Genomic DNA, 26,101 nt, shown 5'->3' on the forward strand with positions numbered 1-26,101 from the left:
CCACCCAGGCGTCCCTGTGGTTAGTCTTTATTTTAGTGAGGTTTTTCACTGAAAAAATGTCATTGTTTTTAAATGGATTTAAAAATTGGTACATTAATAAGAAAAGCGGATATAATGAACAGACAGAAAGGACATGGGTACAGTTTTATCATTGAGTATACTTTGCTTATGACATAAATAGTTACAATTCTGTTTTCCAGCTTCCAGAAGTGACAAATGCCCAAAATAGAAAACCAACAATACAGGTTTTAAGTAGTACAATTTTACCGTCTACCTACCAGATTCGGATCACAACTTGTAAAACGGAACTTCAGCAGCTCATCCAGCAGAAGCGGGAGCAGTGTAATGCTGAGAGGATAGCTAAGCAGATGATGGAAAATGCGGAATGGGAGAGTAAACCACCACCACCTGGTAAAATGCCACTGCTAGGTAGTTGTATTCTATCCTGGGTGCTGAAGCCTGCAATCTAATGCAGGATAATTAAGGAAGTAACAACAAAACTATCACTTGGAAGCCCAGAGGAAGAAGCATTAAGTGAGAAATTTTAAGTCATTATTTGTGGAGTTTGGATCTTCTTGGCTGTGGGGGCAACTTGCAGTGTCTTGTTGAGGCTGCTTAGTGTTTCAGCCTGTCTGTGGTCCATTTTCTCCATTTATAGTGCTAAGTTTTACCTGCCTGTTTAGTGCCATGCCACTTTTTCATAGACTGTCAGTCTTCTTGGAATAAGCTCCAGCTTTTAATTCGAAGGGTTTAACATCTATTTATTTTCTTTAAAAAACGGTAAAGCATTTGTAAAGTAATGGGTACTTTTATTATTATTATTTTTTAAAAGGTTTTATTTATTTATTTGAGAAAGAGAACAAGCAGGGAGAAGGACAGAGGGAGAGGGAGAAGCAGGCTCCCTGCTGAGCGGGCAGCCTGACATGGGGCTCTATTCCCAGGACCCTGGAATCGTGACCTGAACCGAAGGCAGACGCTTAACCGACTGAGCCACCCAGGCACCCCAGTAATGGGTACTTTTAAAAAAGAAAAAAATCATTTATAATTCCACCACTCAGTGATTATCAACATTAACATTTTGTGGAAACACTGCTATATTTTGAGAAGATTTAAAAGAAACTTAGATATTTCAGATGAAAATGTGGCTCAGCTATGTTAACAGACTTGCCCAGTGTAAATGTGGTGGAGCTAGTTTTTGATATTAGATTATGGATTTTAAAAACATTTTTAATGAGTTTTTGTATATAGATTTTAATAATAAAAATTTAACTTAGAAGAAATGCATAGCATGCTTATGTATAGAGATTTAAGATCACATGAATTCCTATGTGCTTCCATGGTGTACTCCAGGGGAAAAAGCTGGTAGAGATAAATGATTTAAAGATTTAAAAAGTATTATTAAGTGGTAAGTGGCATCTCAGGTCAAATAATATCCTGGAATAGAATCTGTCTTTATAAGTAGCATTTTATACTTAAGTGGAGCTATACTCTTTATTCAGTAATCACAAAAAAGGTATCAAGTTTTGAGGTTCAAGAAATGTGCAGTGACTGTTGGACGTTTGAGTTTTTGCTTTCCACACTTGAATGATTGTGTGAAATTGATTTTCTCTGGAGGGAAATATTCAGTCTAGCGTGGCAGATTATTCAGACTTCATGGCAAAGTGTTTTTGATCACCTTCAAATCTAGTATATCCTCCTTAAAAATCACATTCAGCTGTTCTTCCCACACATGTGAGCTAGAAATCCAAGAGGAAACATTTTTTTTTATCTTAGAGTTTGCCGGGTTTGGCAGTAGTCTTGGTTTCATTTTTGTTTTCTCGTAAAAAGAAATAATTTTATCCTAAAATGACATTGTTATCACTTAATTAGACACTCTTCCAAATCCCCATACAGGACCATCTTTAGCATAGCTTTTTGTTTTTTATTTTAAAATTGATTAATATTAAATGTTTCACTTAATATAAAAGTTGACTCATCAAACATTGAGGACAGTTATGTTTAAGACCTATACTAGGTACTGTGAATGATTCAGAATGGATAAGACCTGGTCTCTGGCCTCAGCAAATCTATAATTTATTAGAGGAAATTAATCATACACAAAAAGAATATACATAATAAAACAAGTGTATAGATGTCATAAAGTACTAGAAAATCCACGGGCATTCTGAGGCTATAATTTCATAATACTATTTAATTAACATGTTGATACCACACAATAAATGATTGTAGGTAGAGAAGAAATCAACATTTCGGTGTTTACTGTGGACCTGGGACAATGTTAGACACTTTATACATCTCATTTATCCATATCCACCCTTTGGGTTAAGAAATATTTCCCTCATTTTACATTTGAGGAAATTGAAGCTCAGGTAGTTTAAATAAGTACCCTAAGGTCACACATTGTATTATGGTGGATCTGGGATTTTGAGACTTTGAGAACCAGGTTGCCTCCCTAGTACCCAATTTCTAGGTTTAGGATAGCCATTATCTCTGGCTGTTGAGCAAGTAGTCAGGGTTTTTCCAGGTGGTAAGTGACTATTGGGCACTAGGCATTAGAGGAGGGCCCCAGCGCAGTCCTTCTAAGGCTCTTTGATCAACAGTTAATTGTTATCTTGGATGTCTTAATAAATAATAGTAAACTGTCATGGTCTTATAGACCACTCTGTATTTTTTTTTTTTTTAAGATTTTATTTATTTAATAGAGAGAGACAGCGTGAGAGGGAACACAAGCAGGGGGAGTGGGAGAGGGAGAAGCAGGGAGCCTGATAAGGGGCTCGATCCCAGAGCCCTGGGATCATGACCTGAGTTGAAGGCAGTCGCTTAACCAGCTGAGCCACCCAGGCGCCCCTAGACCACTCTGTATTGTCTAGCTATTGGTACTCTTTGTTTAGAGAAACATTCTTATGATTGTTCTCATGCTGGTTGTTGATGACTGTAGCTGGAGGTGAGAGGAATATTGTATTTGTAAACTATAGTTTAAGACCTACTTTTTGCTTTTCCTTAGGGTGGCGTCCCAAAGGGCTACTAGTTGCACATCTTCATGAACACAAATCCGCTGTGAATCGAATTAGAGTCTCTGATGAACATTCACTTTTTGCAACATGTTCAAATGATGGCACAGTGAAAATCTGGAACAGTCAAAAGATGGAAGGGAAGACCACCACTACCAGGTAATAATGCTTGGGAGCAGAATCCATTTAGTCAATCAACAAATGTTTATTGAGTGCTCACTCTGACAGGTGCTATTTTAGAACCAGGGATATAGCAATGATAAATGGACAAAAATACCTGTTCTGTGGAGCTTTCCTTCTTGTGAGAGGTAGCAAACAATAAACAGTGTAAATAAGTAAAACATATAGTATGTTAAATGGTAAAAAATGTTATGGAGAAAAATATAGCAGGAAAGAGGGATACGGAATAGAGTAGGGGTTGGGGTAGATAAAATGTTAAATAAATTGACTAGAGACTGCCTCACAGAAAAGATACCATTTGAGGAAAGACCTGAAACAGGTGAAGGAAAGAGTCATATGTATATCTTGGGGAAGAGCATTCTAGGCAGATGAAAGAGGGATTTCAAAGGCCCTGAGGTAGAAATATGTTTGGCATCTTTTGAAGAACAGCCAAAATGTCTGTGTGGCTGGAGCAGAGTGAGCAAGAGGGAGGAGTAAGAGGAGCCAGATTACATAGGGCTTTGTAGGCTACTGTAAAGGACTTTGACTTTTATTCTGAGTGAGATGGGAGCCTTTGGAGGGTTCCAAGCAGAGGAGACATGATCTAAGTTAAATTTTAATAGAATTACTGTGGCTCTTGTATTGAGGATACTGAAGCTGTCAGAGGCTCTTACAGTAATTCAAGCAGAGGTGGAGGTAGTGGGAAATGATCAGATTCTGGATATATTTTGATGGTAGAGCCAACAAGATTTGCTAAATGGGTTAGGTGGAGCATGAGCAAGAGAAAAGTAAAAAATGATGGAATGACTAGCTATGTAAGGAAAACACCTACTATACCATTGCCCCACTCTTATGGTCACGATGGAGACTAGTTTTGACTTGAAATCTCTAACACTCTTTGTGCATGATGTAGTTTTGGTGAGTGTGGTTTAGATTTGTACACTTTTATAGTTACGTCCCTCCTTGATATGCAGTCTGTTTGTGTGCCAGTTCCCCATTCCCCCATCCCCATTAGTCCTACCATATTCGTATTTGTTCTGTGCCTAAGTTTGGTCTGGGTCTGAATAGAAAGCCACTCGAAATCAAAATTGAATTTCATGTGTAAAAAAGATGTGGATAATCTCTGGTGCTTTTCTCGTTATCAGTTCAGTGACTACAGCTAACCACAAAATCATCAAACAAAATATCTTTGATAACTAAAATAAGTTGAAAGTTTACTCTTAACAAGGTGGCACAGTTTTGTGCTGTTCACTCTTTAAAAGAGCTCTATGTTTTTACTTTATGCCCAATTATTTTCATGTTCATTCTTTCTTGGCTTGCATTGGTTGGAACATAAATCAAAACCAGTAACAGAATCCTGGCTCTGTTTAGTAATTTTTTGTCAACATCTTATTATGAAATTCCAAACCTATAAGTAAAGTTGAAAGAGTTTCACAGTGAACATTCATATACTTGCCACACAGATTCTGTAATTTTACTGTATTTGCTGTGTCATGTAATTATCCATTCTCCTATCAGTTCATCTTCTTAAAATATATTTCACAATAAGTTGCAGACATTAGTGCATTTCCCCTAAACACTTCAGCTTATTTATCATTAACTAGAGATCGGTACGTGTTTATAATTTTTTTGTTTGGCATGAAATTCATATGGTATAAAACACACAGATCTTAAGTGAACCATTCTATACATAACATAAACTTGGCAACTTAAACCACTCTCAAGATATAGAGTGTAGCCATCACACCAGAAGAATGTCCCCTAATACCCCTTCACAGAAAACCCCTGCCTTCTCCCTGCCTACAACCATTCTTTTGATTTTTTTTTTCCCACCATTGTTAGCATTTTCATTAGTATTTTAAACACTTCTTCTGGTAATTATTTTTCAAATGGCTATTTGTTGTTATCATCATCAGTTGAATTCATTGTCCCTTTTATTAGGAGGGGAAGTTCAGTTGACATGTGTAAACCTCTCAAGAAACAACTGGAATCATTGATTAACTTTAAAAAGTCTCATTTGTTAATTCCCAAATGATTTTTATTACTGAGCCATGCCTTCTGTATTCCATTGTCATATTTTAGAGAGTGGTATCCCAGTGTCACATTTCAGACAGTGGTATCCCAGAAAATGTGGCAATTCAGCTGACTGTATAGTCTTTGGGAAGTTTGTATGATAATTAGAAGATTGGATTTCCTGCAGATGCAGCTTCTCTCTTCGCTTTTCTGAAACACCTGCTGTCTTGTTTGTGGAGTGCTGTAGGCCTTGGCTTGGGGGTGCTTCATTCCACAGTGGGGAAGAGGAGAAGGGAACAGAATGTGTTACCCTTATCATATGCCTTCATGAACTGGATTAGGGGAGAAGCAGGTCATTATTATCGCCAGATCCAAGTGGGGAACAGCTGGTGGCTGGGAAAGAGCAACAAAACTTAGAAAAAGTATTTTCTTAGGAAATGTTACTAGTATATTCTGACTACTGAAGTTTTTCCCCTATGCGTTATGTTGGCTGACCACCCAGTTCCCAGTCCTGACTTTCTTATTGAATATGATTGTGATTTAGGCCACCCAGCTCTTCGCTCTGCCATTTTCTTTCTTGAGTTAAACTTTTGGTTTGTCTGTTGGGGACTAGTCTGTGAAAAATTGCTGTTTTTCTAAACTTTATGTAAAAGTTTTTAAAAACGTAATCCTTTATAGCATGGTAAATTATATTTTCCATATATGCTTCTTGTGTTACCCTATTTTTGGCTCATTTAACTTCTCAGTTTTAGAGGAGGTTGATGAATTTGGTACTTCTTGAATGTGATGATAAAACATCTCAGTGGAGTTTTGTTTCAATGAAGAGTTGACACAATTTGAGAGGTGTGCAAGAAAGTCACAGTGTTACATATTTTAGAGTTGCTGATAGTGTTGGAGTTTGAAGTTTTTGAGTGGTGTGGCTACTCTGAAGAAAAGGGAGCATAAAGGCCTATAAAAGGCCTGAGGATGCCTGAGACCTTAATCTTTACCAGTTGAATTTTGGGGACAGGAAGATTGTGGTCGGGAAAGGAGAAAGAAGAAGCCATTTGAGTTACATTAAACTGCAATAGAAGAAAGAGTTTTAAGAAAGGAACTTAGAGGCAGCTCTCAAATGTAATAAAAAAGCCAACTAGCATGAAAACCTAGTAAGGCCATTGGGCATTCTCACACAGTGCCCTTTGGTGGAATGCAATTGATACAGCCATCATCCTTGGAGGGCTTTTTGACAATACAAGCATTTAGGATGTCCATATCTTAAGGAAATGACTAAGAATGAACTCAGAGATTTAGTTTTTAAGGGCTGTTCAGATTGGCTTCTTTTATAATAGTAAAAAATTAGAAACAAACCAGAGGCTCAGCAGTAGAGGTAAAATTGGATAATAAGTCCTGGTGCAAATACAAAATTGATGTTGTGGGAATAAGTTTTTTGATATAAAATATATTGATACATTGTGTGAGAAAGTAGGTTTAAGAAGGAGGTTTAAGAACTCATATAGGGTTTCTATTTTTGGAATGACTAAGGATTTCTAAAAATCTCCTCTTTAATAAAATTAGAACACTGGTAGATACTGTCAAAATCAACCCTTTCAGGGGTGCCTGGGTGGCTCAGAGGGTTAAGCGTCTGCCTTCGGCTCAGGTAATGATCCCAGGGTCCTGGGATCAAGCCCTGCATAGGGCTCCCTGCTCAGTGGGGAGCCTGCTCCCCCTCCTTCTGCCTCTCCCCCTGCTCATGCTCTCTCTCTATTTCTGTGTCTCGAATGAATAAATAAAAAAATCTTTAAAAAAATCAATTTTTTCAGAACTCTAGAAATTAACTAAGTCCTGCATTAGTCTGAAGAGTGTTATTCAGGAAAATCAACTGACTCTTAGAACAGTGAGCCATGTGTCTCTAATTTTATCCCCTTTTACCAAGCAGTTCAGTAGCTTTGAAAACTGATAGTCCCCCAACCTTTTATCACGCTGTGCAGTAACTTTGAAAATCAGTCCCATAACTGTGGTAGCCCTGAAAACCAGCAGCTTAGTAGTGACTGGAGGGGTCATAATGGCTGAAAGCCCCATTTCTAGAGAATTGTCACTATTTGACCTTTCTGCCTGTTTGCTGAAAGCTCCATCCTCCTCAGGGTCTATCTTTATTTGATCTGACTCATCCTGTTCTTTGAGAAAAACTCTGGCCACAGGGCATTTGTTGAAATTATCAGTGCTGTTTGTTTAACATTGCAGCAGCCTAAGGTGGCATTACCAGTTGTAGCTGAAGAAGGCTAACAAAAAACTTACATTAGGGAATGATATGTCTGTAGGGGCCTTTGAAAAGGTCAGACATATTCATGGGTATCTATAAGGCCACATGCATGTATAGGGTTGTGTGCATGCCCAGGAAAGAACTGAGAATACCCTGAGTTCTTGCCTCTGGCTGACCTTGAGGCTCTGTGCAAGCAGGAAATGAAAGATAAGGCAGAATTGTAAACTGCTTTGTTGAAGGTATGCCACAAACACAGAGAACCTCAACAAAGGCTAGAACACTTATCATTTCAAGGCATGTAAGGAAATGTCTGTCTAGTCATTAGCCAACCACTAAGTTAACTGAACAAAGACTTTAGTGGCTATGCATGAGAAAGAATATGGACTTTAGAGAATTAATCCAGGGAGAGTCACTAAATAAACAGCAACAACCTTGGAATATTATTTCCAAAATTTACAATAGAATATCTAGTTTTGAACAAAAAAATTGCAGGTCAGGAAAAGAAACGGGAAAGTATAGTCTGTATACAGGAAAAAAGGCAGTCAGTGAGTGGAAACTATTCCTCAGTAATCCCAGATATTGGACTTACTAGACAAAGACTTTAGATTAGCTATTAAAAATACTTTCAAAGAATTAAACCATGTCTAAAGAATTTAAAGTAAATTAAGAAAATGTCTCACCAAATACACATATCACTAAGTAGATAGAAGTGATCAATAGAAATTCTGAAGTTGAAAAATAAAATAACTGAGATAATGAAATAAGTGAAATAAATGAAAAATTCACAAGAGAGGCTGAACAGATTTCAGCTGGCAAGAGAAAAAAATCAGCTGAGGATATATCTGTTGACATCCAACCAAAGGTATAAAAACTAAAAAAGAATAAAGAAAAATGGACAGAGCTTCATAGGCCTGTAGAACACCATTAAATGTGCCAACTACACATAGTAGGAGTCCCAGAAGGCGAGGAGAGAGAGAAAAAGGAGGAGAAAGAATATTTGAAGGAACAGTGGCTAAGAACTCCCCAGATTTGGTGGAAAACATTAATCTGCACATTTAAGAAACTCAGTGAACTCCAAGTAGGATGAAAATCAAAGAGAGCCATACTAGACACAAGATGAGCAAACTGTTGAAAGACAGAATCTTGAAAGCAGTGAGAGAAAAGGGACTTACCTCATACAAGGGATCCTCAGTCAGATTCACAGCTGACATTCCATCAGAAATGATGGAGACTGCAAGTCAGTCAGATGACATATTCAAAATGTTGAAAGAAAAAGACTGTCAACTGATAATGCTATATCCAGCAAAATTGTCCTTCAAAAACAAAGGAGAAATTAAGACATTCCAAGGTCATTAAAAAACATGGAATTTATTGCTAGGAGATTTTCCCAAAATGGAATACTTAAAGGTGTTTTTTTGTGCTGAAAGAAGAGGACATGCAACAGTAACTTGAATCCACATGAAGAAATAAAGAACATTGATAAGGTAAATATATAAATAAATATAAAAGACAGTACAAATTATTTTTATAACTCTCTTTACCTGTTGTCTTATTTAAAAGATGACCACATAAAGAAATAATTATAAAACTGTGTTTATGGGCTTATAGTATATAAATATAGAATTTGTGTGACAATAATAGTACAGAAGAGGGAGGAAGGAACAGAGAGATTGGAGAAAGTTTTTGTGTATTAATGAAATTGGTATTAACTTGATCATCTTTAGATATCAAATGTATTTCCCAGGGAACCACTGGAAAAAAAACCTTTCAAAAACATGTAGTATAAGAAACAACAAGGGAATTAAAATGGTATACTAGAAAATACATTTTTAACATAAAAGAAGGCAGTGATGGAGGAATACAACAACAATAACAACAAGACCTGTGCAAGCCAGAGAAAACAAATAGCAAAATGTCAAACATAAGTCTTACCTTATTGGTAATCGTATAAATGTAATCAAAAGGCAGAGTTGGCAGAAAGTATGAAAAAACGTGATATGACTATGTGCTGTGTATAAGAGACACACTTTATTTTTATTTATTTTGTTAAAAAAATTTTAATTCCAGTAAACATACAGTGTTATCTTCGTTTCAGGTGTACAATACAGTGATTGAATAATTCTATACGTTGCTCAGTGTTCATCATGACAAGTGTACTTTTAATCCCCTTCACCTATTTCATCTATCACCCCCACCCACCTCCCTCTGGTAACCATCAGTTCTCTGGAGTTAAGAGTCTGGTTTTTTGGTTTGTCTCCTTTTTTTCTTTGTTCATTTCTTTTGTTTCTTTAAATTACACATATGAATGAAATCAGATGGGATTTGTCTTTCTCTGAGTGGCTTATTTCACTTAGCATTGTACTCTTTAGATCCATCTATATTGTTGCAAATGGCAAGATTTCATTCTTTGAAATGAGTAATAGTCCATTGTGTATATATACCACATCTTTATCTGTTCATCTATCAGTGGACACTTGGGCTACTTCTATATTTTGGCTATTGTAAATAGTGCTGCAATAAACATAGGGGTGTATATATCTTTTTGAATTAGTGTTTTCATATTCTTTGGGTAAATACCCAGTAGTGCAATTTCTGGATCATAGGGTAATCCAATTTTTAATTTTTTTGAGGAACTTACATACTGTTTTTCACAGTGGCTGCACCAGTTTATATTCCCACCAACAGTGTATGAGGGTTCCTTTTTCTCCACTTCTTCACCAACACTTGCTGCTTGTGTTTTTGACTTTAGGCATTATGACAGGTATGAGGTGATATCTCATAGCGGTTTTGATTTGCATTTCCCTGATGATGAGTTATGTTGAACATCTTTTCATGTGTTCTATGGCCATCTGTATGTCTTCTGCCCATTTTTTAATTGTATTATTTATGTTTTTGGTGTTGTATAAGTTCTTTATATATTCTGGATACTAACCTTTTATCAGATACGTCATTTGCAAATATCTTCTTTTTTAAAAATTTTTTTAAAGATTTTATTTATTGATTTCACAGAGACAGCGAGAGAGGGAACACGAGCAGGGGCAGAGGGAGAGGGAGAAGCAGGCCTCCCACGGAGCAGGGAGCCTGATGTGGGGCATGATCTCAGGACCCTGGGATCATGACCTGAGCTGAAGGCAGATGCTTAACGACTGAGCCACCCAGGCGCCCCGCAAATGTCTTCTCCCATTCAGTAGATTGTCTTTTAGTTTTGTTGATTGTTTCCTTTGCTGTGCAGATTCTTTTTTTTTTTAATTTTTTATTGTTATGTTAATCACCATATATTACATCATTAGTTTTTGATGTAGTGTTCCATGATTCATTGTTTGTGCATAACACCCAGTGCTCATGCAGAATGTGCCCTCTTTAATACCCATCTCCAGGCTAACCCATCCCCCTACCCTCCTCCCTTCTAGAACCTTCATTTTGTTTTTCAGAGTCCATCATCTCTCATGATTCGTCTCCCCCTCTGACTTACTCCCCTTCATTCTTCCCCTCTTGCTATCTTCTTCTTTTTCTTTTTTCTTAACATATGTTGCATTATTTGTTTCAGAGGTACAGATCTGTGATTCAACAGTCTTGCACAATTCACAGTGCTCACCATAGCACATACCCTACCCAATGTCTTGTCACTCAGCCACCCCATCCCTCCCACCCCCCACCACTCCAGCAACACTCAGTTTGTTTCCTGAGATTAAGAATTCCTCATATCAGTGAGGTCATATGATACATGTCTTTCTCTGATTGATATATTTCACTCAGCATAACACCCTTCAGTTCCATCCACGTCGTTGCAAATGGCAAGATCTCATTCCTTTTGATGGCTGCATAATATTCCATTGTGTATATATACCACATCTTCTTTATCCATTCATCTGTCGATGGACATCTTGGCTCTTTCCACGGTTTGGCTATTGTGGACATTGCTGCTATAAACATCGGGGTGCACGTACCCCTTCAGATCCCTACATTTGTATCTTTGTGGTAAATACCCAGTAGTGCAATTGCTGGATCGTATGGTAGCTCTATTTTCAACTGTTTGAGGAACCTCCATACTGTTTTCCAGAGGGGTTGCACCAGCTTGCATTCCCACCAACAGTGTAGGAGGGTTCCCCTTTCTCCACATCCCCTCCAACATCTGTCGTTTCATGACTTGTTAATTTTAGCCATTCTGACGGGTGTGAGGTGGTATTTCATTGTGGTTTTGATTTGGATTTCCCTGATGCCGAGCGATGTTGAGCACTTTTTCATGTGTCTGTTGGCCATTTGGATGTCTTCTTTGGAAAAATGTCTGTTCATGTCTTCTGCCCATTTCTTGGTTGGATTATTTGTTCTTTGGGTGTTGTGTTTGATAAGTTCTTCATATATTTTGGATACTAGCCCTTTATCTGATATGTCATTTGCAAATATTTTCTCCCATTCTGTCGGTTGTCTTTTGGTTTTGTGGACTGTTTCTTTTGCTGTGCAAAAGCTTTTTCTCTTGATGAAAACCCAATAGTTCATTTTTGCCCTGGCTTCCCTTGCCTTTGGCGATGTTTCTAGGAAGAAGTTGCTGCAGCTGAGGTCGAAGAGGTTGCTACCTGTGTTCTCCTTTAGGATTTTGATGGACTTCTGTCTCACGTTTAGGTCTTTCAACCATTTGGAGTCTATTTTTGTGTGTGGTGTAAGGAAATGGTCCAGTTTCATTCTTCTGCATGTGGCTGTCCAATTTTCCCAACACCATTTGTTGAAGAGACTGTCTTTTTGCCATTGGACATTCTTTCCTGCTTTGTCAAAGATAAGTTGACCATAGAGTTGAGGGTCCATTTCTGGACTCTCTATTCTGTTCCTTTGATCTATGTGTCTGTTTTTATGCCAGTACCATACTGTCTTGATGATGACAACTTTGTAATAGAGCTGGAAGTCCGGAATTGGGATGCCGCCAGCTTTGCTTTTCTTTTTCCATATTCCTCTGGCTATTCGGGGTCTCTTCTGGTTCCATACAATAGGAATTGTATTCCATACAATAGGTTCCATACATAGGATTATTTGTTCCATTTCTTTGAAAAAAGTGGATGGTATTTTGATGGGGATTGCATTGAATGTGTAGATTGCTCTAGGTAGCATTGACATCTTCACAATGTTGGTTCTTCCAGTCCATGAGCATGGAACGTTTTTCCATTTCTTTGTGTCTTCTTCAATTTCTTTCATGAGTATTTTATAGTTTTCTGAGTACAGATCCTTTGCCTCTTTGGTTAAATTTATTCCTAGGTATCTTATGGTTTTGGGTGCAATTGTAAATGGGATGGACTGCTTGATTTGTCTCTCTTCTGTCTTGTTGTTGGTGTATAGGAATGCCACTGATTTCTGTGCATTGATTTTATAGCCTGCTACTTGACTGAATTCCTGTATGAGTTCTAGCAGTTTTGGGGTGGAGTCTTTTGGGTTTTCCACATACAGTATCATATCATCTGCAAAGAGTGAGAGTTTGACTTCCTCCTTGCCGATTTGGATGCCTTTGATTTCTTTTTGTTGTCTGATTGCTGTGGCTAGGACTTCTAATACTATGTTGAATAGCAGTGGTAATAGTGGACATCCCTGCCGTGTTCCTGATCTTAGGGGAAAAGCTCTTAGCTTTTCCCCATTGAGAATATTCGCTGTAGGTTTTTCATAGATGGCTTTTATGATATTGAGGTATGTATCCTCTATCTCTGTACTCTGAAGAGTTTTGATCAAGAAAGGATGCTGTCCTTTGTCAAATGCTTTTTCTGCATCTATTGAGAGGATCATATGATTCTTGTTCTTCTTTTGTTAATGTATTGTATCACATTGATTGATTTGCGGATGTTGAACCATCCTTGCAGCCCAGGGATAAATCCCACTTGGTCGTGGTGAATAATCCTTTTAATGTACTGTTGGATCCTATTGGCGAGTATTTTGGTGAGAACTTTTGCATCCATGTTCATCAAGGATATTGGTCTGTAATTCTCCTTTTTGATGGGGTCTTTGTCTGGTTTTGGGATCAAGGTAATGGTGGCCTCATAAAATGAGTTTGGAAGTTTTCCTTCCATTTCTATTTTTTGGAACAGTTTCAGGAGAATAGGTATTAATTCTATTTTAAATGTTTGATAGAATTCCCCTGGGAAGCCATCTGGCCCTGGGCTTTTGTTTGTTGGGAGATTTTTGATGACTGCTTCAATTTCCTTAGTGGTTATAGGTCTGTTCAGGTTTTCTATTTCTTCCTGGTTCAATTTTGGTAGTTGATACATCTCTAGGAATGCACCCATTTCTTCCAGGTTATCTAATTTGCTGGCATAGAGTTGCTCATAATACGTTCTTATAATTGTTTGTATTTCTTTGGTGTTGGTTGTGATCTCTCCTCTTTCATTCATGATTTTGTTGATTTGGGTCATTTCTGTTTTCTTTTTGATAAGTCTGGCCAGGGGTTTATCAATCTCGTTAATTCTTTCAAAGAACCAGCTCCTAGTTTCGTTGATCTGTTCTACTGTTCTTTTGGTTTCTAGTTCATTGATTTCTGCTCTGATCTTTATGATTTCTCTTCTCCTGCTGGGTTTAGGCTTTATTTGCTGTTCTTTCTCCAGCTCCTTTAGGTGTAGGGTTAGGTTGTGTATTTGAGACCTTTCTTGTTTCTTGAGAAAGGCTTGTATTGCTATATACTTTCCTCTCAGGACTGCCTTTGTTGTATCCCAAAGAATTCGAACAGTTGTGTCTTCATTTTCATTGGTTTCCATGCATTTTTTTAATTCTTCTTTAATTTCCTGATTGACCCATTCATTCTTTAGTAGGATGCTCTTTAGCCTCCATGTATTTGAGTTCTTTCCGACTTTCCTCTTGTGACTGAGTTCTAGTTTCAAAGCATTGTGGTCTGAAAATATGCAGGGAATAATCCCAATCTTTTGGTACCGGTTGAGACCTGATTTGTGACCTAGGATGTGATCAATTCTGGAGGATGTTCCATGGGTACTAGAGAAGAATGTGTATTCCGTTGCTTTGGGATGGAATGTTCTGAATATGTCTGTGAAGTCCATTTGGTCCAGTGTGTCATTTAAAGTCTTTATTTCCTTGTTGATCTTTTGCTTAGGTGATCTGTCCATTTCAGTCAGGGGGCTGTTAAAGTCCCCCACTATTATTCTATTGTTGTCAATGTGTTTCTTTGCTTTTGTTATTAATTGCCTTATATAATTGGCTGCTCCCATGTTCGGGGCATAGATATTTACAATTGTTAGATCTTCTTGGTGGATAGACCCTTTAAGTAGGATATAGTGTCCTTCCTCATCTCTTATTACAGTCTTTGTTTTAAAATCTAATTTGTCTGATGTAAGGATTGCCACCCCAGCTTTCTTTTGGTGTCCATTAGCATGGTAAATGGTTCTCCACCCCCTCACTTTCAATCTGGGGGTGTCTTTGGGTCTAAAATGAGTCTCTTGCAGACAGCATATTGATGGGTCTTGTTTTTTAATCCAATCTGATAGCCTGTGTCTTTTGATTGGGGCATTTATCCCATTTACATTCAGGGTAACTATTGAAAGGTATGAATTTAGTGCCATGGTATTGCCTGTAAGGTGACTGTGACTGTATATTGTCTGTGTTCCTTTCTGATCTATGCTGCTTTTAGGCTCTCCCTTTGCTTAGAGGACCCCTTTCAATATTTCTTGGAGGGTTCGTTTCGTGTTTGCAAATTCCTTTAGTTTTTGTTTGTCCTGGAAGCTTTTTATCTCTCCTTCAATTTTCAATGAGAGCCTAGCTGGCTATAGTATTCTTGCCTGCATATTTTTCTTGTTTAGTGCTCTGAAGATATCTTGCCAGTCCTTTCTGGCCTGCCACGTCTCTGTGGATAGGTCTGTTGCCAATCTAATAATTCTACCATTGTAGGTTACATATCTCTTCTCCCGAGCGGCTTTCAGGATTTTCTCTTTGTCTCTGAGACTCCTATGTTTTACTATTAGATGTCGGGGTGTTGACCTATTATTACTGATTTTGAGAGGGGTTCTGTGCCTCCTGGATTTTGATGCCTGTTTCCTTCCCCACATTAGGAAGTTCTCTGCTATTATTTGCTCCAATATACCTTCTGCCCCCCACTCTCTTTCTTCTTCTTCTGGGATCCCAATTATTCTAATGTTGTTTCGTCTTATCGTATTGCTTATCTCTCGAATTCTGCCCTCGTGATCCTGTAGTTGTTTCTCTCTCTTTTTCTCAGCCTCTTTATTTTCCATCATTTGGTCTTCTATATCGCTGATTCTCTCTTCTGCCTCATTTATCCTAGCAGTTAGTGCCCCCATTTTTGATTGCACCTCATCAATAGCCTTTTTGATTTCGACTTGGTTAGATTTTAGTTCTTTTATTTCTCCAGAAATTGTTTCTCTAATAACTTCCACGCTTTTTTCAAGCCCAGCTAGTTTCTTTAAAGTCATGATTCTGAACTCTAGGTCCAACATCGTACTAATGTCCGTATTGAGTAGGTCCCTGGCTGACGGTACTACCTCTTGTTGAGGTGATTTTTTTCGTCTTGTCATTTTGTCCAGAGGAGAATAGATGAATGAGAGAACAAAATGCTAACAGGTTTACAACGTCCCCAGCAAATATACTGTATACAAATCAGAAAAGACCTGAAACCAGGGGAAAAGAAAGGGAAGGAAAGAAAAAAGAAAGAAAAAAAAAAAAAAAACCAAAAACGGAACAATACAAAAAAAGCAGGATATGATCAAATATGATCAGGCTAGTGCATAGATCAGTGCCACACACTATATTTTGGGCGTATTTTGGTCTGTTAGAAAAAAGTGCCTCCTAAAATTTTAAAGGAAGAAAGACATATATGTACAAAATAAGGGTTGATACAATGAAGGGATGGAAGATGACTGTAAAGATGAAAATTATAAAAGATTTTATAAAAGGAATTGATAAGTTGTTTGAAAAAAGAAAGAAGATTTAAAAAAAAAAGAAAAAGAAAAAAGGGAGAGAATGTGATCAGGCAGGAGACTAGAACCAAGCCATACACTAGTGATTTAGGGTATATTTTGATCTGTTAGAAGAAACTGTATCTCAAAATTTTAAAGAGAGAACAACTTATATATATATGCCAAAAATAAGGGTAACTACTATGAAGGGATAAAAATATGACTCTAAAAATGAAAAATAAAAAATGTTTTTTTTAAAAAAGGGATTGATAAGATGTTGGTTGAAAAAGGGAAAAAGAAAAATTAAAAAAAAAACAGTTAAAAAAATTAACTTTGATGAACTAGTGAATCATGGTAAAAAAAAAAGCCATGAATTCTATGTGCAGTATTCCCCTAGCGCTGGAGTTCTCCCTTTCTCCTTGATCGGTAAACTTGGTCTTGGCTTGCTGGCTGTTCGTGCTGATCTTCTGGGGGAGGGGCCTGTTGCCGTGGTTCCCAAATGTCTTTTCCCGAGGCTGAATTGCCCCGCCCTTGTCTGTCTGGGCTAAGCAAGCTGCTCGGGTTTGCCCTCAGGAGCTTTTGTTCCCTGCAAGCTCTCGGTACAGCTTTGGAGGACCAGGGCGAAAATGGTGGCCTCCCAATCTCCACCCGGAGGAGCTGAGAACTCGGGGCCCCGGTCCTCAGTGTGCCCCCAGAGAAAAGCAGTCACTCCCGTCTCCCCGGTCTCCGGCTGCCCTCCGTGCTCACCCGGCCTGTGACCGAGCGTTTCTATCTCTGGCACCCGACCCCGTGTGGAGTCTCCAAACCTAGCAGATCCCTGCGGTGCGCTCCCGCGCCGCTCCTCCCCGGGGAGAAAAGGGAGTCTCCCCGGCTCTGTCGCTTGTTGGGTCCCTGCTGGAGGAGCAGTGGCCCGACTGGGCCGTGGATCACAGTTTATGGCAACCCCTAGTGAGAGCCCACGCCTCGGCTCTGTCTCTGCAGCCGGCTTCCCCGCTCCGATACCTGGGAGCTCTGCCGCACTCAGGCACCCCCGGTCTTTCTGTGACCCCGAGGGTCCTGAGACCACACTGTCCCGGGAGGATTCCACTCTCCGCTTAGGCACTGTAGCAGCGTCCCTCAGTGGAGCCAACTTCTAAAAGGTCCAATTTTGTGCTCCGCGACTCTGTCACTTGCCAGAAGCAGCTGACGGAGGCCCTCTCCCCCGCCGTCTGTCCTCCCGAATATCGCCTCGGATTCACTTCTCCGCACGTCCTACCTTCCAGTAATAGGTCGCTTCTCTGTTCAGAGAGTTGTTGCTATTCTGCTCTTTGATCTCCTGTTGAGTTCGTAGGTGTTCAGAATGGTTTGATCCTTATTCAGCTGAATTCCTGAGACCAGACGAAATCTAGGTCTCCTACTCCTCCACCATCTTGCTCCGCCCCTCCAGATTCTTTTTATTTTGAAGTATTCCCCATAGTTTGTTTTTGTGTCCCTTGCCTCAGGAGACATAGCTAGAAAAATGTTGCTATGGCCCATGTCCAAGAGATGTACTTTAGATTCAAAGACACAAATTGGTTGAAAGTAAAAGGATACACCATGTAAACAGTACCTAAAAGAGAGCTGGAGCAGTTATATTAATATTGGACAAAATAAACTTTTAAGACAAAAATTGCTACTACAGATAAATAAGTGACATTTTATAATGATAGAAGAGCCAATGCATCAGGAAAACATAACAATTGCAAACACGTGCACCTGATAACACATCCCCCAGATGAACCAAAAACTGAGAGAATTGAAGGCAAAAGTAAGATAATTCAATAGTAGTTGAGACTTTAATACTCTGCTTTCAGTATGGATAGAACAAGTAGGCATAAGGTCAACAAAGGAAATAGAAGATTTGATCAACAGTACAAACTAACCAGATCTAAAGATTTTAATAGAATACTCCACCCAGCAGTAGCAGAATAAAAATTCTTTTCAAGTGAACATGGAACACTTTCCAGATTAAACCATATATGAGGCCATAGAACAAGCCCCAGTAAATTTAAAAGCATTGAAACATCAACATGTATGTTCTCCAACCACAGTGGAATGAAACTAGATATCAACAACAGAAAGGTTTGAGAAATTGACAAATATGTGGAGATTAAACACCACATGGCTAAATAACCAGTGGTTCATGAAAATGAAAACACAACATGCCAAAACTTACGGAAAGCAGCTAAAGGAGTGTTTAGAGAGAAATTTATAGCTGTAAACATATATATTTAAAAAGAAAGATCTTAAATCAGTTAACTTAGCCTTCACCTTAGGAAACTAGTAAAAGAAGAGCAAAGTAAACCCAAAGCAAGTAGAAGGAAGGACATAATAAAGACTAAAGGGGAAATAAAGAAAAATCAACAAAAGGAAAGGTTTATTCTTTGGAAAGATCAAAATTGTTAAACTTTTTCTTCAGTAACCAGTATAAAAAAGAAAGGACTGAAATTACGAAAATTAGGAATGAGAGAGGAGTATTACTACTGACATGATAAGTAATAAAAGGAATTATGACAAAAATACTATGAACAATTGTATGTCAACAAATAACCTAGATGAAATGGACAAATTCCAAGGAGACATAAGCTGTCAAAAAATGACTCAAGAAGAGGGACGCCTGGGTGGCTCAGTTGGTTAAGCATCTGCCGTAGGCTCAGGTCATGATCCCAGGGTCCTGGGATCGAGCCCCGCATGGGTCTGCCTGCTCAGTGGGGAGCCTGCTTCTCCCTCTCCCTGTGCATACCTTCCATGTGCTTAGCCTTCGTTAGCCTACAGTTGGGCAAAATCATTTAACACAAGGCCTATTTTATAATAAAGCATTGAATATCTCATGTAATTTGTTGAATACCGAAAGAAAAACAGAATGGTTCATAATGGTTGTAAATACGTTGGTTTTTTACCCTTGTGATCACATGGCTGCCTGGGAATTGCGGCTCACTGCCGCTGGTCAGCATTATGAGTAGATTGTATGGCGTGTCCTAGCAAAGAAAAGATCAAATTCAAAGTTTAAAGTATGTTTCAACTGAATGCCTGTTGCTTTCATACCATCATAAAGTTGAAAAATGTAAGTCAAGGACCATCTATAGTTGTCAGGAGCTGGGAGGAACAGAGGATTTGGGGAGTGACTGCTGATGTATACGGGGTTTCTTTTTGGGGTGATATAAAGGTTCTTGAATTACATAATGATAATGGTTACAAAACTTAGTGACTACACTATCAATCTCTTTAAAAGAGTGAATTTCATGATAGGTAAATTATATCTCAATATTAAAAGAGAGGGGGAGAGAGAGAGCAAACAAATGCAAGAGACCCTGCAATACTGGTATTCCTTTCTCTCCCAGTGCCTTCTGCCTGGTTCTCTTTACTCATTTACCATACTGGTTGGGTCCCTGTAGGCACTATGTTTGAGAAATGTGTCCAAAGACTTATACACAAATATTTACAGCAGCATTATTCATAATAGCTAAAAGGTAGAAACAAATGTTCATCAGCTGATGAATGGATAAAGAAAATGTGGTATTTCCTCGAATGGAATAATATTTGGCTATAAAAACGAATGGATGAACCTTGAAAACACTATGTTAAGTGAAAGAAGCCAGATACAAAAGGCAACATGTAATATATGACTGTGTCCATATGATCTCCAGAATAGGCAAATTCATAGAAAAGAAAATTTGTTTCCAGGGGCTGGCAGGAGAGGAAAATGAGGAGTGAAGGCTAATGGATGTGAGGTAGGTTTCTTTTTTGGGTTTCTTAGGAATGATGGAAATGTAGAATTAGATAGCGATGATCTATGCAGAATTCTGTTAACATACTAAAAATCATGGAATTATACACTTTAAAATATTATACCTGATGGTATTGTGTCCCAACAAAGCTGTGATTAAGAAAAAGTGAACTAGAGAGTAATGATTAATAAAAAGAAAATACAACATATCATTCCATATTTATTTAAAAAGCAAATATGACTATATTATAATATGCATAGAAAACCCTTTGGAATGTTATATAACAAAATGTAAATAGTGTTTCTGGATAATAGAATTATAAATGTTTTTACTTTTCCATATTCTTTTCTGCAGTTTTAATTTTTTGTAGTATGTATTAGCTTGTATAATAAAATGAAACAAACAGAAAAGATGGAGATGAATAAATTTGGTGATTAGGTAGGGGCTTGTGATCTTTCAGAAGTATGGCCCCGTAGAAGGATGAGTATGCACCTTATGAAGGAGGTACTGAAGGTATTGAAAGAGGGAATTGGTGATCATGGGAGTCATCATGTGTAGTTCATATGTTGAAGAAGTTTGGCAGTGAATTTGAGAAAGGGAAGTAGACAGCTTGAGAGGTCAGCATGTATGTGGGAGAGACTGAATATTACAATAAATATTTTGCATTTATGAGTATTTTATTATTTACATATTATTTGAGCTTCTCTGTGTTCCAAGTAGAGAACTTAGGGCAGTCCTGTTCTGTAGATGAGTAAACTGATAACACAGCAGGGTAAGTGGCTTGACCGAGGTCATATGGGTGGTCAGTACTGGAACTCAGGTCTTTCACTCCAAAGCCAGTGCTTTTCCTGCTGTGGTCAGGCTGCATCCTAGGAATTACAGAATTACTGAAGGGTGCAAGAATAGGGCTTAAGGTATTGCAAGAGTGGAAGGAGACCTGGATGAGGACAACTGAATGGGAGCTCCAATTGTAAAGGAGGATGGACAGTCTTTCTGTGATAGAAGTGTGTGGGGATGGCCATTTGAAAATATAAGAAAAGATTTTGTGCCAGTGCTTTTGAGCAGAATTCTAAGGTTTGTTAGAACAAGGAGGTGAAACAGACCTCAAAGAAGTAATTTTGTTGGTTAATAGCCATGTGGATATTTACTTAATGATAGCAATAGTAATGCTTTTATGGTCATTGCAGAAATGCATTCTGTTTTCTTTCGTGCAGATCTACTCTTACATACAGCCGAATTGGAGGACGTGTCAAGACGCTTACATTCTGCCAGGGGTCCCACTACTTAGCCATTGCGTCTGATAATGGTGCCATCCAGCTTCTTGCGATTGAAGCTTCTAAGCTGCCCAAGTCTCCTAAGATTCAGCCTCTGCAAAGCAGGTATCTATCTTTTGTGTTTTTTTAAACTGCATTTAGTGCACTAGGGTAATTTAATCCTACCTTGCCAGTGTAGTTTGGATCAACTGAGGGCCTATTAGATTGTACTTCTTTTTTTTTTAGCACATAAAATAAATAAAACTGTGTTTTCAGCTCAAACCTGTCACATGCAGTTAGTTTCAGAAAGCTATGTCTGCGTATCTTTCCTCCGAAAGGTCAGAAGGGCGGCTTTGAACTTGCAGCTCATCCCAGTCTGGAATCTGTTTGAATAACCTAATTATCAGTTGCATCTTCTGTCTCAGCTGTGAAAAGCACAACTCTGGCTTGTTGATTTTGAGAATGTGAATGTTCTTCATTAAAGAAAACTCAAAATGTTGTCAGCATTTTGTCACTTGGCATTAAAATGTCTGAAGGTCATGGGAACATGGAGTGCTGCTTTTAGTCAAATGATTTGCTTATCATTGTAAAACAAAATACTGGCTTTTAAAAAAAATTTTATTGTTATGTTAATCACCATACATTACATCATTAGTTTTGGGTGTAGTGTTCCATGATTCATTGTTTGTGCATAACACCCAGTGCTCCACGCAGAATGTGCCCTCTTTAATACCCATCACCAGGCTAACCCATCCCCCCACCGCCCCCCCTCTAGAACCCTCAGTTTGTTTTTCAGACTCCATCGTCTCTAATGATTCGTCTCCCCCTCCGACTTACTCCCCTTCATTCTTCCCCTCCTGCTATCTTCTTCTTCTTTTTTTTCCTTAACATATATTGCATTATTTGTTTCAGAAGTACAGATCCGTGATTCATCCGTCTTGTACAATTCACAGTGCTCACCATAGCACATACCCTCCCCAATGTCTATCACCCAGCCACCCAATCCCTCCCACCCCCCACCACTCCAGCACCCCTCAGTTTGTTTCCTGAGATTAAGAATTCCTCATATCAGTGAGGTCATATGATACATGTCTTTCTCTGATTGACTTATTTCACTCAGCATAACACCCTCCAGTTCCATCCACGTCGTTGTAAATGGCAAGATCTCATTCCTTTTGATGGCTGCATAATATTCCATTATGTATATATACGACATCTTCTTTATCCATTCATCTGTCGATGGACATCTTGGCTCTTTCCACAGTTTGGCTATTGTGGACATTGCTGCTATAAACATTGGGGTGCACGTACCCCTTCGGATCACTACATTTGTATCTTTGGGGTAAATACCCAGTAGTGCAATTGCTGGATCGTATGGTAGCTCTATTTTCAACTGTTTGAGGAACCTCCATACTGTTTTCCAGAGTGGTTGCACCAGCTTGCATTCCCACCAACAGTGTAGGAGGGTTCCCCTTTCTCCACATCCCCGCCAACATCTGTCATTTCCTGACTTGTTAATTTTCTGGCTGGTTTTATTTAAGAATTTCCTTCACTTCTTACAAATTGTGGTTACCCACAGATTAAACACAGGGTAAGACATTTAAAGATAAAGCAGAACAAGTTTTCAACTGACCAGTATGTGCTGCACACCGAGGATTCCAAATACAAATAAGATATATTAGGCTCTCTAAGACACTACAGTCTAAGGGAAGAAGCAGACCAGTTAACAGATGATTTCAGTTGCAGTGTGATCATGTGCCCATGTTATAGGGATGGGGGGAGCCAGCTTGCAGGGGTTAGGGAAGAAGGCCTGGAGGAGGGGAGACCAGATGTGAGTTAGCTAGCCAAAGCAGGGTGGTCGAGAAGGACATGGCAGGCAGAAGGGGTAGATCCCACAGGAGGAAAGCAGAATGAGCGGATTTGTATACTTTCGTGGATTATAAGACACAGCGGTTGGGGTAACTAAGGAAGGAAAGGATGTATGTTGGATCATCTAGGATATATTTATTGTTTATATTATTTGTAATTTTGTTTTGCCTTTGCAATGAAAAATATGCGTTATGTTTAACACATTCACTGAACAGATTTGGGCAGCTTTTGTTTAGGACATTATATATTGTTTTTGACTGAAGAATACCTGCTGGTTTTCTTTACAATTGTTTCAGCAGAGGATGACTGTACAACAGTATAACTGTTGAGTTCCGTGGACCTTAACCAACAGCTGTTGGCAGATTGTGTCGTGTGACGGCTGTGCTGGCAGGACACACACACACAGACGTGCACATTCCTCCTATAGGTACCTCATAGCTGATGGCACTTTCTACTATGAATGTTACTGTCTTTACCCTAAGCAAACATGGACTTTGTAGATTGGGAGATTGTGCCAGAACAGTTTTTCACTCTAGATTTCATTCTGTCTAATAGCAGTTGCTCCAAAGAAACCTTGCCTGAGTCTTTTTTATGTTTGCTTCATTCAGTTGGATCAACTGTTGTCATGCCTTTTTTTTTTTTTAAAGATTTTATTTATTTATTCATGAGAGACAGAGGGAGAGAGAGAGGGAGAGAGAGAGAGATAGAGAAGCAGAGGGTGAAGCAGGCTCCCAAGGAGCAGGGAGCCCGATGTGGGACTCGATCCTAGGACCCTGGGATCATGACCTGAGCCGAAGGCAGACGCTTAACCATCTGAGCCACCCAGGCGCCCTGTCATGCCTCTTAATAATTAGAATTTATAGCACCTTTTCACATTTTATTTGGCATTTGGACTTTGCATCATCCCTCTAGGGGAAATACAGTCAGTATTAGAATGTTTGTAAATATAGTTGTTTATCGAAGACACAGAGGCCAGCAAACTATAGCCTGCGGTATGGGCCCATAAGCTAAGAACAATTTTTGCATTTTTAAAAGACTGTAAAAAAATGAATATGCAATAGAGATATGTGACTTGCAAAGCCTAAAATATTTACTCTCTGGCTCATTACAGAAAATGTTTGCTGACTCTTGATCCAAGAGCTAAAACTAAAATAATGTGTGCTGCAAAAGCATGATATATACTGATCAGGGAGGCTGGCCAATATGTTTATGAATTCTTTTTAGTTTAAAAATGCCTCAGCTTGAAAAAAATAGGCATACCCATATAATGGAATAAAAAGGAATCAGTGTTATTTTATTACTTTTATTGTCAGTAATGAAAGGAATAAACTATGGATGAACGCAACAACCAATGAATCCTAAATCCTTTTTGCTAACAAAAGAAGTCAGACCTAAAAGGCCATTTATTGTATGTTTTCAACTGTGTGACATTCTGGAAAACATAAAATTGTAGGGAGGAATTGAGATCAGTGGTAGTCACAGGTTGGGGATGGGGTAGGAGTTGACTACAAAGGGGCTGCACAAGATAATTTTGGGGGTGTGGACTTGTTCTGTGTGGTTCTGTGGTAGAAGATCCATGGCTGTGCATCTGTCATAACACACAGAACTGTATACCACAAAGAGTGACTTTTACTCTAAGTTTAAAAAAAAAAAATCAACCCAGATACAGGATGAAAGGTAGAATGCAGTCTAAAATCAGTCTACTTATTATACAGAGGAAGCATATAGTCACACTGAAGAGTGTGGGCGATAAAGGAGCCAACCTAATACCTTTGGAACACAGTGGTTTAGTTGGACACTGCAAGGCAAATGACAGAAGGACCTGAACTCAAACACTGTGTTCTAGTTGGTTGTTCACAGGAATATAGTTTATCAATTCCAAAACCACTTTAATTGTATACTAAGGTTGAACAATAGGTAATTATGTAAGTAATGAGAGCCAGGTTTCTCACTGCTGAAGAAAGAAGAAATTCATATTACAAATAGGAAAAGGGGATGGCTAGAATGAACCCTGGTGCTGGATAGATATCAATATGGACTCAGTATTGGGGTGCCTGGGTGGCTCAGTCATTAAGCATCTGTCTTCGGCTCAGGTCATGATGCCAGGGTCCTGGGATCGAGCCCCACATCGGGCTCCCTGCTCGGTGGGAAGCCTGCTTCTCCGTCTCCCACTCCGCCTGCTTGTGTTCCCTCTCTTGCTGTTGCTCTCTCTGTGTCAAATAAATAAAATCTTTAAAAAAAAAGTATGGACTCAGTATCAATATGGACTCATGATACATGTATATGCATATGTATATATATGTGTATGTTTGTATACATATGCATACATACACATAAAAAGATACTGAAGTACAGATAATATGTGTAGGCATGAGTGTCGTATCTATATTTTCTAGCTCTGGCCATTGAGAGGGACTGGAGCAGGGACAGCCCCCCATAGCAATGAACACTTAACACACACAGACTTTGGTTTTTAAACACCATTCTCCCAGGCACCTGGGTGGCTCAGTCGATTGAGCATCTGACTCTTGATTTTGGCTCAGGTCATGATTCTCAGGGTCATGGGATTGAGCCCTGTGTCAGGCTCTGTGCTCAGCAGGACGCTTGATATTCTCTTCTCTCTCTCTCTAATAAATAAATCTTTAAATACCATTCTCCCATAAAAGGAACCAGGGCTCCTTGGAGAACTGGTTGATTCCAGGGCTGGGCAGTGAAAATACAAGATGAGTCTTGAGTATATTGTGATGCCAGAAAGTTAGGAAGTGGTTCAAAAAAGCATATTGAAAGGGCATTGGAGCCAACCTGAGAGAGCTTTCTGTGGCCAAAATTGGAACAACTTGAGCAACAAAACAATAATAATACTATTACAACTCAGAGAATAAAATAAATATCCATGAGTCCATACTGATATAAATAAGTAAAT

The 26,101-nt window shown here is 38.8% G+C and overlaps 1 protein-coding gene across 7 annotated transcripts in view; it reads left to right on the plus strand.

Annotated features, from left to right (window-relative positions):
• The window catches only part of PIK3R4 (phosphoinositide-3-kinase regulatory subunit 4), a 93,762-nt gene that overhangs the window by 58,337 nt on the left and 9,324 nt on the right, over positions 1-26,101 (plus strand). For all 7 annotated transcript variants that reach the window (XR_012380591.1, XM_073900275.1, XM_073900276.1 and 4 more), the window contains exons 12-14: positions 201-411; positions 3,005-3,170; positions 21,271-21,435. Coding sequence is in view for 6 of the 7 variants with exons in the window: in XM_073900275.1 (XP_073756376.1) it covers positions 201-411; positions 3,005-3,170; positions 21,271-21,435 (542 nt within the window). In the remaining variant the exon portion in view is untranslated. The remainder of the gene's footprint in view (positions 1-200; positions 412-3,004; positions 3,171-21,270; positions 21,436-26,101) is intronic.

This window comes from Callorhinus ursinus, unplaced genomic scaffold (assembly GCF_003265705.2).
Source record: "Callorhinus ursinus isolate GAN/ISIS: 27379988/994484 unplaced genomic scaffold, GSC_fseal_2.0 scaffold1, whole genome shotgun sequence".
In the NCBI taxonomy this organism is placed as follows: Eukaryota; Metazoa; Chordata; class Mammalia; order Carnivora; family Otariidae; genus Callorhinus; species Callorhinus ursinus.